The sequence below is a fragment of the Zootoca vivipara genome, chromosome 3 (genome assembly GCF_965207765.1).
Source record: "Zootoca vivipara chromosome 3, rZooViv2.hap1.1, whole genome shotgun sequence".
Classification (NCBI taxonomy): domain Eukaryota; kingdom Metazoa; phylum Chordata; class Lepidosauria; order Squamata; family Lacertidae; genus Zootoca; species Zootoca vivipara.
In genome coordinates, this window is record NC_142586.1 from 109,154,698 (window position 1) to 109,166,767 (window position 12,070).

Genomic DNA, 12,070 nt, shown 5'->3' on the forward strand with positions numbered 1-12,070 from the left:
CCGCTGACCTTCTGATCGGCAAGCACTAGGCTCTGTGGTTTAACCCACAGTGCCACCCGTGTCCCTTCACTCCTCTTAAGGAGTATCAAAGCAACTAACAATCTCCTTTCTCTTCCTCCCCCACAACAAACACCTCTGTGAGGTGAGTGAGGCTGAGAGACTTCAGAGAAGTGTGACTAGCCCAAGGTCACCCAGCAGCTCCATGTGGAGGAGTGGGGAAGCAACGCGGTTCACCAGATTACAAGTCCACCGCTCTTAACCACTACACCATGCTTGCTCCCCAGCATGAGAGAGGGGATGGTAGCCATCATAGCTGCCAAGTTTTCCCTTTTCTCGCGAGGAAGCCTATTCAGCATAAGGGAAAATCCCTTTAAAAAAGGGATAACTTGGCAGCTATGGTAGCCATCTTCAAATATCTTAAGAGCTGTCACATGGAGGATGGAGCAAGCTTGTCTTCTGCTCTGGAGGGTAGGACTCGAACCAATTGCTTCAAGTTGCAAGGAAGACACTCCGACTAAACGTTCTGACAGTAAGAGCTGTTCACCAGTGGAACCAGTGGAACAGACTCCCACAAGAGGTGATAGACTCTCCTTCCTTGGAGTTTTTTTTTTAATGGATACCCATCTGTCATGGATGCTTTAGCTGTCATTGACGGAGCAAACTTGTTTTCTCCTACTCCATAAACATGAATTTGTAAATCTGCCTGTGCTTGGCTTACCCTGAGCTTAAAAGCATGACCTTTCAAACACCTACATTTGGAGAGGATCCCTAACTTGGCAGAGAGAGAGAGAGAGAGAGAGAGAGAGAGAGGGAGACATGGGGGGCATCTGTCCCCCAAAATCAGGTAAATAGATTTAAAATTCTTAACTAACTGACCTACTGCTTGCAGATAAGTACTGTATTGGCCCGAATATAAGACACACCCGCAAATAAGCCGCAGTTTTAAAATTCAGGGCTTATTTGCAGGTGCACTACTGCCCTGAACAGGGGGCAGCCCGGACCGGCGCTCCGCTTCCCAATCCAGCGCCGGCACTCGGTTTTGAGCGCGCTGCGTGCCTGCCTCTCAGTACTACCTCCCCAAACCTGCGCCGGCTGCCCCCTGCCCAGGGCGGTAGTTCTGGGAGGTGGGCACGCAAAGCTTGGTTCCAAATATAAGCCGCACTTTAACTTTTCAGTCAGAATTTGGGGAAAAAAGAGTGTGGCTTATATTCAAGCCAATATGGTAGGTTCTGCTCTCCCCCCCCCCCCCAAAAAAAATCCTGGCTATGCCCACAGCATGGAGAGACAATATCTGAAATAAAACTGTAACAATACAGGACATTGAAATACTGTACAGGACAATCCTGTATTATGAAGGATAGGTGTCAAGCCCTAAATTCTGTAATTCTATGATTCAATTTTAGACGCGGCGCCTGTGCGCCACGCCCGCGAGGTGGCGCCTGTGAGCCGCGCCTCCCTCTCTCTCGCCCCCCCGCCCCCCCCGGCATCGCACGTGGTCCGCCACCTCCCCGCTGAAAAGCCTCGCGCCGCCTCACTTTCGCTCTCACTCTCACTCTCGCCCGGCCAACGTGGACCGCGCCGCGGGCGCAGCGCCTGCCCAGGGCGCCGGAGCAGACCTTTCCTGTGCCCAATGCGCGCTCTGGGCAGTCCGTGCCCCCGAGAGCGCCGCTCTGAGCGCCCGCAGGGAGCCGGTTGCGCAGCCTGAAGCGGGGCGAGGCCCGGCTTCCCGGGACGGGGGAGGAGGAAGAAGAGGAGGAGGAGGATGGCTGCCAGGGACGAGCCTAGTTGAGAAGCGGGCATCGCCCTTTCCTGAACTGCAACGGAGGAAGGAGAGGGCAGATCGGTGCCCCAGCGCACGGATTCTCCCGGAGCAACGTAGGGAGAGTCCGGTTCTCTCTCGGATCTGTGCCTTTCCCCCGCTTCTCCAGCCCCCGGTCTCCAAAGCTGCGTTGCCCAGACTGGGGAGTGGGGCGCAAACCTGCCCTTGGTCCGCATCCTCACGTACAAAAGACCCGCGTGTCGCTTTCACGCGCTTGCTGCGTCCGGAGAGGGCGCGTGGGCGTGTTGCAGGATTTAACAGAAAGGCGACCTGCAGCTGGAAAGCAAGGGAAAGTCCTCGAGTCCTGTCCGGGGATCTAGCAAAGAGACTCGGATCCCGCCAATCCCGGATCCCTGCTTCCGAGGGAGGGCGCCGCGCGGTCTCGCGCCGGAACCGAATCGGAGCAACCCCTGAGTTTCGCGGAGCAGAAGGAAGAGAGGAGACACCCTCTCTGTGCCTCCTTTGGGAAAACAGGCTGGGAGGCGCTGGGTGAGCGACCCTTCTCCGCCCAACGGCGCCAAGGATCCTTTTGGGCGGCTCCACTTTGTTTGCAAAGTGCCGGACTTGGGAGGGGCGCGTGGACTCGCCCCACTCGTGATCGCGCCGCGTGGCTCGCAAGTTCGTAGGCGCGGATGGCACTGTGAAACTCCTTAGCGTGCACGGGTTTGTGTGTGTGTTTGTTTCTGTTGAATTTGGAAGATCCACTAAACTCTGAGGCTGAAGATTGCTGACTCGGAGGCGAAGCTGTGCGGTAACACCCCAACTCCTTGTTACAACCCCCCAGCCACACACACAACAAAGATTTTGCTGTTTTAAGACTCCCTCCGCGGGGTGCTGTTATAAACGCAGGCTCAACAAGAGAACCACCGGATCGGAGGATTGAAGATTCCTTATCTTCTCTCTGTCTCTCCCCACCTCTAAAATAATTTGCAAGGATGCCTTTTTACCACCAAGGGAGAGCCTCCTTCCTTCTGAACAAGCCACAATAGCTTGGGGGAAAGCACTCCCCTCCCACTTTGCTCTTTACTGCATTCCGAAGTCACTCCGATTTCTCGGAGAGGAACAGTCCCGACTGACTAAAGGCGTTGTTTTCGAGGATCCTCCGAGATCTGGGGTTTGAGGGTCTTGGTGGAATACAGAGTGCAACGACATTCCCCCCCCCCATCCTAGGCAGGCGATCCCGGAGCCACTTGGGCCGCCGGCACCATGTCTAAGGTGGCGACTCCGTCCGGATCCGCACCTGGAGCCGGGGCGTCGGCGTCTGCCTCGTCGGCGCCCGGCTCGGAAAGTTGCGCGGCGGGTGTGGCCGAAGACCTCTCCAAGGTGTCGGACGAGGAGCTGCTCAAGTGGACCAAGGAGGAGCTCATCCGGAGCCTGCGCAAGGCGGAGTCGGAGAAAATGAGCGCCATGCTGGACCACAGCAATCTCATCCGCGAGGTCAACCGGCGCTTGCAGCTTCACCTGGGCGAGATCCGGGGACTCAAGGTACACACCTGGTGGGAGAGAGGGATGGAGAGGGGAGGCCCGGGAGGGAGTAGTCTAATTTCTGCCAGGTGTCTCTGAGGCAGGATGTTTCTGAATTCCCAGCTGTTGGGAATCACAGCTGGGGAGAAATATCTGGTTGGCCACTGGGAGAATATCCTGCATGAAGTTCCCTCCAAGAATTTTTAAAAATGTCTTTAGCTGGAGAATCCAAACGCATCTCTCTCTCTCACACACACACACACACTTGCTTCCCACTGGTAAGTTCTCCTTTTGAATTACTGTACTGAACAGCTTTCCACCAGGGAGATTCATCTGTCTCCCATTCTGTCGTCCCCAAAATCTGCCAGCTGAGATTGGTTTGCCTCATGCTAGTGTTGCGGTGAAAACAATGTTTCCTTGGTCTTAGATGCCAGCCCGCCCTCTCCAAAAAGAAACAAACAGTTATTGCCTTGATTGCTAGGACTCACAGAATCGTAGAGTTGGAAGGGAACCCTAGGGTCATCTAGTCCAACCCCCTGCAATTCAGGAATCCTGCCCACAGCTGTTCCTGGGTGGGCTTGAACCACCAACCTTCTGCTTAACAGCCAGGCACGCTGACCCATTGCGCCACAGAGGTGCCTCAGTCCCAGAGCCTGTGGAGTAAGGTTAATGTGTAACCTTTGAGCATGTGCAGAGTGCAATCAGCACTGAGTGATGGGTTAGGAACAGCTTAAGGTCACCCAAGCGAGGTTTATGGCTGAAGGAGGGATTTGAATGCTGGTCACCCAGGTCCTAGTCCATGACTCTAACCACTGTGCCACACTGCCTCCCAATGCATGTTGGAAAATGTCCCTTGGAGAATGTTCAAAGCTCAGGAGGTGATGTTCTAGCGCATTGGGGGCAGTGGCTGCCTGCATATGTCTCCCCTCCCTAATTTCTTGAATGCAAGTAGACCTAATGGAGGCTTCATTTCTTCTTCCCCTTCCCCCACCCCCAAAGGTGCTATTTCTTCCCACCATCTTCCTGGCCATCTTCTGTCCTTCAAAAACTGATTTTGGCATATCCCCTGGCACTCCTGTCTTCTACTGCCTCCCACAGTTTGGTCAGAGTCATGTTGGTAGCTCCGAGAACACTGTTCAACCATCTGCCGTCCCCTTCTCCTAGTGCCCTCAATCTTTCCCAACATCAGGGTCTTTTCCAGGGAGTCTTCTCTTCTCATGAGGTGGCCAAAGTATTGGAGCCTCAGCTTCACGATCTGTCCTTCCAGTGAGCACTCAGGGCTGATTTCCTTCAGAATGGAGAGGTTTGATCTTCTTGCAGTCCATGGGACTCTCAAGAGTCTCCTCCAGCACCATGATTCAAAAGCATCAATTCTTTGGTGATCAGCCTTCTTTTATGGTCCAGCTCTCACTTCCATACATCACATATTACTTACCACCCTGCTATTCCTCCAGGGAACTTCTCTATCTGCCCCTTGCGTCAGTCTCTGCTATTTCCAGTCCAAAAAATGTCTGGAGGGAAAAAAACCAACAACCCCATGCCTGGTATTCTGAAGAGGTAACAGCCTGAGTCTGTATACAGCATTTTCCTGCTCTTATATGGTCCAGGATAGATGCATGGGACTAGACCTGCTTAGCCCCAGGAGCTGAAATGAGGCAGTGCAGTGTAGTGGTTTGATTCAGGTATCAGACAAAGCTGGGAATCCCAGATTTGAATCCCACTTCAGCTGTGAAGCTCATGGGGTTAACTTGGGCCAGACATTTTCTGGGTTGTTGAGAGGCTAAAGAAGGGGATTGTGTGTGTGTGTGTGTGTGTGTGTGTGTGTGTGTGTGGAGAACTATACGATGTCTTGATCTTTTGGGGGAAAGGATTCATAAACGTGAAGATGATGACAACAAGTACCTCTTATTTCTGCACTGTTTGAGAAAGATCCACCCAACCTGTGGTCCTCTGCAGTTTATGTTCCCTCAATACTTCCTTTCCATCCTATGGTGTTTAAGTCACGATTGAGTGGAGATAGCTCAGTCGGTAGAGCATAAGACTCTTAATCTCAGGGTTGTGCGTTTGAGCCCTACTTTGGGCAAACAATTCCTGTATTGCAGAGGGTTTGAATAGATCAGCGTTTCTCAACCACTGTTCCGCGGCACACTAGTGTGCCGCGAGACGCTGGCTGGTGTGCCGCGACGTGCGGCGACGAGAAGGGCGATTTGCATTGTCACGTGCCTGGCGGAAGCCAGCCGGGTCACGATGCGGGGCGAGCGCAGCTCTCAACAGCCACCACCACGGGAGGGTGGTTTTAGACAAACTTAAAGAAGCTGGCTGGATGAGCTCAACCTGAAACTTGCTGAGCAAAGGATTGTGCTGGCAGAGAAATCAGCGGCTTGTGAAGCCTTATTACAGGAGATTGCAACCAACACAGCAATTGGCAAGTGTTTCTTACAGTCATAATTATATAGTCAATATAGGGCGGCACAGAGTTAATTTTTTTAACTTTTTTAATGGTGGTGTGCCTCGTGATTTTTTTCATGGAACAAGTGTGCCTTGGCCCCCAAAAGGTTGAGAAACACTGGAATAGATGACCCTAGGGGTCCCTTCCAACTCTACAATTCTGTGATTGCCCTTACATACCACCTTTTCCTCCAGGGAGATCCAAGGTGCCGTACATGTTTTTCTCTCATCTCATTTAAACGGCACAACATCCCTGCGAGGTAGGTTAGCATGAGAGGCAGTGCCTGTCCCAAGGTCACGCAGTGAGCTTCATGGCCGAGTGGGGTTTTGAACCCTGCTCTTAACAGCACCTGCATGAATCCAGGAAAGGAACGGTGGTCCGCACCCGGGGAGACCACCCCCCCCACATCCCTCCCTTTGCCCCAGCACCTACACACCACCAGCTTTTTTGTAAAGCTCCCCCATGTGATCACCTGGAGAGAATTCTTGTGCGTTCTAGGCGATCAGGAGAGCACATGCCCAACTTGGATGTGTACACTTTAAGAAGACTTTGCAAAAAGAAAAGAAAAAGTTTGTTGCGCCCCACACGCTTGCCTCATTGGCTTTTAGCATTCCACAACTCACACCCTGTAATGGGCTTTTACAAGATTGCATTTTTGTCCTGATCTCCCCTCCTTGTTTCTTGCCTAGTCCTATCCAACTTCCCACCACATCTGTTTAGGCTAGCTCCTCTGGGTGGGTTGTGCATGTGCGGCAAAAGAAAAAAAAGAAAAAACTCGTCCTAATTGCTTTGCAAATGGCTAGTGGATTGATGAGTTAATGGGCCGTATGGATTATTATGTGTTCTGTGCCCTAATGCAGTCCCCACTTGTCAAGAGAGGCAGAGGAGAAGAAACTGTGGAAAGGAAGGTGGAAAAAATATATCTTCACCCACCCACCCCCCAAAGCTCTTTCCGGGTGGTTATATTTAGTGACAGCCCCAGCTGACTATTGATCCAGCCAGCGGAGGAGGCATATAAAACTTTGAAATGATGCACTCAATTGACCTGGCGACAAGCGGGGCAGCTGGAAAGAGGAAGGGTGAACAAGGAACGGCTGCTGAACCTCACACTTGGGTCATTTCAGGAGACCTAGGAAGCCAAGCTAATGACCCATCTGAGCTCAGGAGTGCCTACACTGGCTGGCAGCAGCTCTCCAGAGTTTCAGAACCAGGGGGACCTTCCTAGTCCTTTCTGGAGATACCCTGGTCCTGAACCTGGGATGCTCTGCATGCAAGATGTTCTTCTGTAGGCTGTTTTTTTTCACCTGCAAAGGGGGAAATATGGGGAATCTCTTGGAGTGAAAAAAGCAGCTTGGGGAGGGCAGTTCTGAATGGGAAAATTTCCTAAGGGTTAAGTAGTCCATCTTCTGGATCACAGTAGGGGAGGAAAACATTACATTCCCCCCTCCACACCTGCTGTGACCCTGATTTTTATTAGCTTCCCTCCTGTCGATGCCATTTTAAAAGACCTTCACACTAAAGGCTAAGGGGTCGGCAAATTTTTTTAGCTGCAGGCCGGTCCGCTGTCTCTCAGACATTGTGGCGGGCCAGAGAAGTGGCACCCGGGGGAGGGGGAGCTGGAAAAAGAGGCGAGGGGGGCAAGTAGCCGCCCTCCCCTCCCTCCCCAGCCCCAGCTGCTGTGCTTACTTTCCCAGGGGCTGCCGCCGCCACCGCTTCTTGTGGGTAGGCAGAGTGAGCTCGTCCGCTGTGCTCTCTGGCCCACAGGAGCACCAGGGTGGTAACGGCGGAGGGAAGATGAGCGGTGCGAAAGGGCTGGCTCCGGAGAGGGGCTGCTTAAAATGGTGCTCAGCCAGCTCAGCCCACCCCCTTCCTCCTCTAGGCAGGGAGGGAGAGGGGGGGGGAAATGGAATGGCGCAGGAAAAAAATGGCGCAGTCCGAACGAACAGAATCCCCACGCCGATCCACGGACAGTCTGCGGGCCAGATCCTGAAGGCAATTGGGCCTGGTCCGGCCCACGGGCCTTAGTTTGCTGACCCCTGGGCTAAGGCATATTTAACATCACTAACACCAAGGTTCAATCCCCATGTTGGACAACTGCATATTCCTGCATTGCATGGGGTTGGACTAGATTAGGCATCCCCAAACTGCGGCCCTCCAGAGGTTTTGGCCTACGACTCCCATGATCCCTAGCTAACAGGACCAGTGGGAATTGTAGTCCAAAACATCTGGAGGGCCGAAGTTTGGGGATGCCTGGACTAGATGAACCTCAGAGTCCCTTCCAACTCTACAATTCTATGATTCTGCTTTTGCTTCAAGTCTTGGCCGCACTCCTGTGCAGATAGGAACTGTATCCTAACCGCACTTTCCTGGGAGTAAGCTTAATTGAATTCAAAAGGGATTGGTTATGAGTAGATGAAAGCTAGTTTTGTGCTGAAAGTCATGCTCCCAGCTCCCTATAGTACTGTACACCGATTTGAATAGATCTACTTTTGAGTATAACTTGGTGGGATACTCAGAAGTTAAGCCAGGCTCTCTTGCAGTTTGCACATTCTGCTTGGTTTCTCCCCCTCCTCACTGGAGTCTTGAAAGGTTTGGGCCCTGTTTGATAGAAGAGAAAAAAAGAGGGATTAGCCTCATTTTCTACCTCTGACTCTCCTGATATTGTTCTTTCTCTTAGAGAAAAAAAGGTAGATAGCATAAGATTTATTTAACTCTGTATCTGGAAGACAGCCTAAATCTGTTCCTCTACCCGTTTTACAAGGAAGATAGCGTTTTATCACCCACTGATGATTCTTCCTGTAATTCTCTCTCCAAAAGGATAGTCATTGGTATTTTTTTAAAAAATAAACCTTGACTGTACTGAGTTTGTGTTGGCCCAAAATATATTTCTGCAATAAAGGCCAGTGGTCTGAAACTTGAGAGGAACCGTAAAGATGGACTATCCTGACTTTTTTGTTTGGAAGATGTAGTAGAACTTCCTCTGGAGTGATTCTCGCACACTGGTGGCCCAGTTTTGTTGGATTGTGTTTTAATGTATTTTATATTTGATGTTAGCTGCCCTGAGCCCGGTCTTGGCCGGGGAGGACGGGGTATAAATAATATTTTACTTACAGATGTCAAGGAAATAAACAACTATCTAACTTTTAGAAGATATCTGAAGGCAACCCTGTATTGGGAAATGTCTAATGATAAAACACATGTCTCATGTTTTACCATTTTTTATGTGTTGTAAGCTGCCCAGAGTGGCCGGGGAAACCCAGCCAGATGGGCGGGGTATAAATACTACTATTATTATAAATATTATTATTATGATGAAGGTGCATTTGCACGACTGGATGCCTTTATCTGCCCCAGTTGCAATTAAACATGTCTCTCCTGTATCAGTCTTTACAGCCACAGCAGGGCTGTAATTCTCCAACGGTTTGACTTCACCCCTGAAGGCACACTCTTCCACTGTCTCTTGAGACAGATGGATGCCAACAGCAGCAACAGTTCAGGGTGGACTAGATGATCCTTGGGGTCCCTTCCATCTCTATGGTTCTGTGTGGGAGGGAATGGCAGGAGGAAGAGTTTGTAATACAAGCTTCAGCTTGTTTCCCATGAGACATGGATGTTGATCAGACGAGAGTCTTCCCCTTGCTAACCTATTGCTTTCTCTCTCTGCTTCTCTCTCTCTTTTGAAGGACATCAACCAGAAACTGCAGGAGGACAACCAGGAGCTGCGAGACCTTTGCTGCTTCTTAGACGACGACCGGCAGAAAGGCAAGAAGGTTTCCCGCGAGTGGCAGAGGCTCGGCCGGTACAGCGCGGGCGTCATGCACAAGGAGGTGTCCCTGTACCTGCAGAAGCTGAAGGAGCTGGAAGTTAGGCAGGAGGAGGTGGTGAAGGAGAACCTGGAGCTGAAGGAGCTCTGCGTCCTGCTGGACGAGGAGAAGGGCGGTGTTGCCGGTTGCCGAAACTCGATCGACAGCCAGGCCAGCCTCTGCCAGCTCAACGCCACGAGCGCCTTCATCAGGGATGTCGGGGACGGCAGCAGCACCTCCAGCACCGGCAGCACGGATAGCCCCGACCACCACAAGCACCACCCGAACTCGAGCCCTGAGCACCTCCAGAAGGTGAGGAGCGAGGGGAGTCCCGAGCATCAGAAACACCGCAGCGCCAGCCCCGATCACCTCCACAAACCCCGCGGCTCCGGCAGCCCCGATCACCAGAAGCACCTGAAAGGGCCCAGCCCGGAGCATCACAAGACTCTCGGAAAGGGGGCTGTGGAGCAGCAGAAGCACAGCTGCAGCAGTCCGGAAACGCTGCCGAAGCACTTGTTGAGCGGCAGCCCCGAACATTTTCAGAAACACAGGCGCGGCAGCAGCCCGGAGCACCAGAAGCACAGCGCTGGCGGTGGCAGCCCCGAACTTCTCCACAAACACGCTCTGAGCGGGAGCTCTGAGCACCTCCCGAAAGTGAGGGGGACCAGCCCCGAACATCTCAAGCAGCACTATGGCGGAAGCCCGGACCATCTCAAGCACTTGGGGGGCAGCAGCAGCAGCAGAGAAGGCACCTTACGGAGGCCGGTGACGGATGACCTGTCCCCACATCACCGAGGCCTCTACAATGGGATGAATGGTGAGTACATGTTATTTTATTTTATTTTATTGCAATGATGATGTCGAAGGGTCAATCTTTCCTCTTTGCTTGTGTGCAAATTATGGACGCATCAAGGTTGGGGGAAGGCGCCCATTTCTGTACGTACATGATGGAAGGCTTCTTGCGCAGCGCGAAGCAGGAATCGCAGCCAAGGCTCCAGTCACACCCCCCCCCCCAGTGATGATTCAGTTGCTAAGTATGGGCGAAGTTGATGGATGCATTGCCGTAACAGGCTGCACAACAGTTGTATCTCCTGGGCTTTTGCGCAAAAGCGTCTTGCCTGTACAAAGAGGCATTGAAATATGGGATTCCTCCAGGCTGGAGCTAATGTACAGTGAGTGCACATAGGCTAGATATGGAATGGAGAGAAAAGGCTGGATGGGGAGAAGCCTCCTTTTCATAGCGGGGATGGAGGGCATCTGTGTAGCTTTTAATTCATTACGGCTGCTGTCTTCTGGCATAGGGTTGCTTCCAGGGGACATTCAAAACATAGCATCAAGGACTTCACTGAACCCGGCCTTTCCAAAGGCCAGTGCAGGAGTTTCCTTGGTGTCCACAAATTGCAATCTTCGTTGGAGTTTGCTTGGCCTTTTCCACTAATGAGCGAGTCGTTCCTCATGGGCTTTTCTCCTGCTGCCATATCTTAGTGAAAGAAGGATTTTAGAGCAGGGGGTAGACAATGCATTGCCTTCCAGATGTTGTTGGACTCCAACTCCCAACCCCCGCCAGCCTTCATGGTCAGTAGTCAGGAATAGGGATGGATGGGTCGGCTAGTTTTGGTTCTCTGTCTATTTCTCTCTCTCTCTCTTTCCAATCTTCAATTCAGTTCTCCACATTTCTACAGCAATTTGTATGTTGCTTTTAAAGTCTGAATGAAAACCCATCAGCATCGAAGTGCGAACTTCTCCTAATACACCCACTGATGTATGCAATTTTGACCAATGTATGTATTTTTTTGTTGTTGCAATGAATAACAATGCTTTTTTGTATGTTGATTTCACTAACATAGTTATTACTATTTAGAAGACATTTGAAGGCAACCCTGTTTAGGGAATTTTTAAATATTTGATGAATTACTTTCTTTGGTTGGAAGCTGCCCAGAGTGGTTGGGGAAACCCAGCCTGGTGGGCAGGGTATAAATAATAAATTGTTATTGTTATTATCCACATCCCCCCCCCCTCTCATATTTACACTTCTGTAAACATTGGTTGGAGAATTGCATTACAAACTTCAGAGAAGTGTGAATTTCAAAGGATAGCTGTGTTTCAACTCTAAGGGCAAATTAAGTAGGTTTGCCTGTACGTAATGGTGAACTGAATCGAATTTCTCCCGCACCCCTGGTCAGGAATGATGAGAGCTGTCACCTAGCACCACCTAGAGGGCACCACGTTGGGTATCTCTGCCATTAGAAGCATCACATTCTCAAATTGAGCCACAATTCTGAATCCCAAAACTGCCCATGCATTGTACCTTTGCCTTCTTAAAGGGGACATTTCAACAGTCTTGCAGTCTTTGTCCTCCACTTAAGCTTGCCTACTTGGCAAATGTTTACTCGCTTCATCTTAATTGCTTTTTCCTGGGATTCTCTGCAAAGATACAAAAGCAGATTCCTTTGACATTTAGCTCTTTCGATGCAGTTTGCGACAGTAGGCTGACATTTTAACAGATGTTTCTGGGATGCACGTCTAGTCTCAGTT

General features: G+C 51.1%; 1 protein-coding gene across 4 annotated transcripts in view; it reads left to right on the forward strand.

Moving 5' to 3' along the window:
• Nucleotides 1–1,552: 1,552 nt before the first annotated feature.
• The window catches only part of CCDC85A (coiled-coil domain containing 85A), a 123,886-nt gene continuing 113,368 nt past the window's right edge, over nt 1,553–12,070 (forward strand). For all 4 annotated transcript variants that reach the window (XM_060273141.2, XM_088667430.1, XM_035110930.3 and 1 more), the window contains exons 1-2: nt 1,553–3,304; nt 9,416–10,352. In XM_060273141.2, coding sequence (XP_060129124.2) covers nt 3,026–3,304; nt 9,416–10,352 — 1,216 coding nt within the window. In that variant the 5' untranslated portion in view covers nt 1,553–3,025. The remainder of the gene's footprint in view (nt 3,305–9,415; nt 10,353–12,070) is intronic.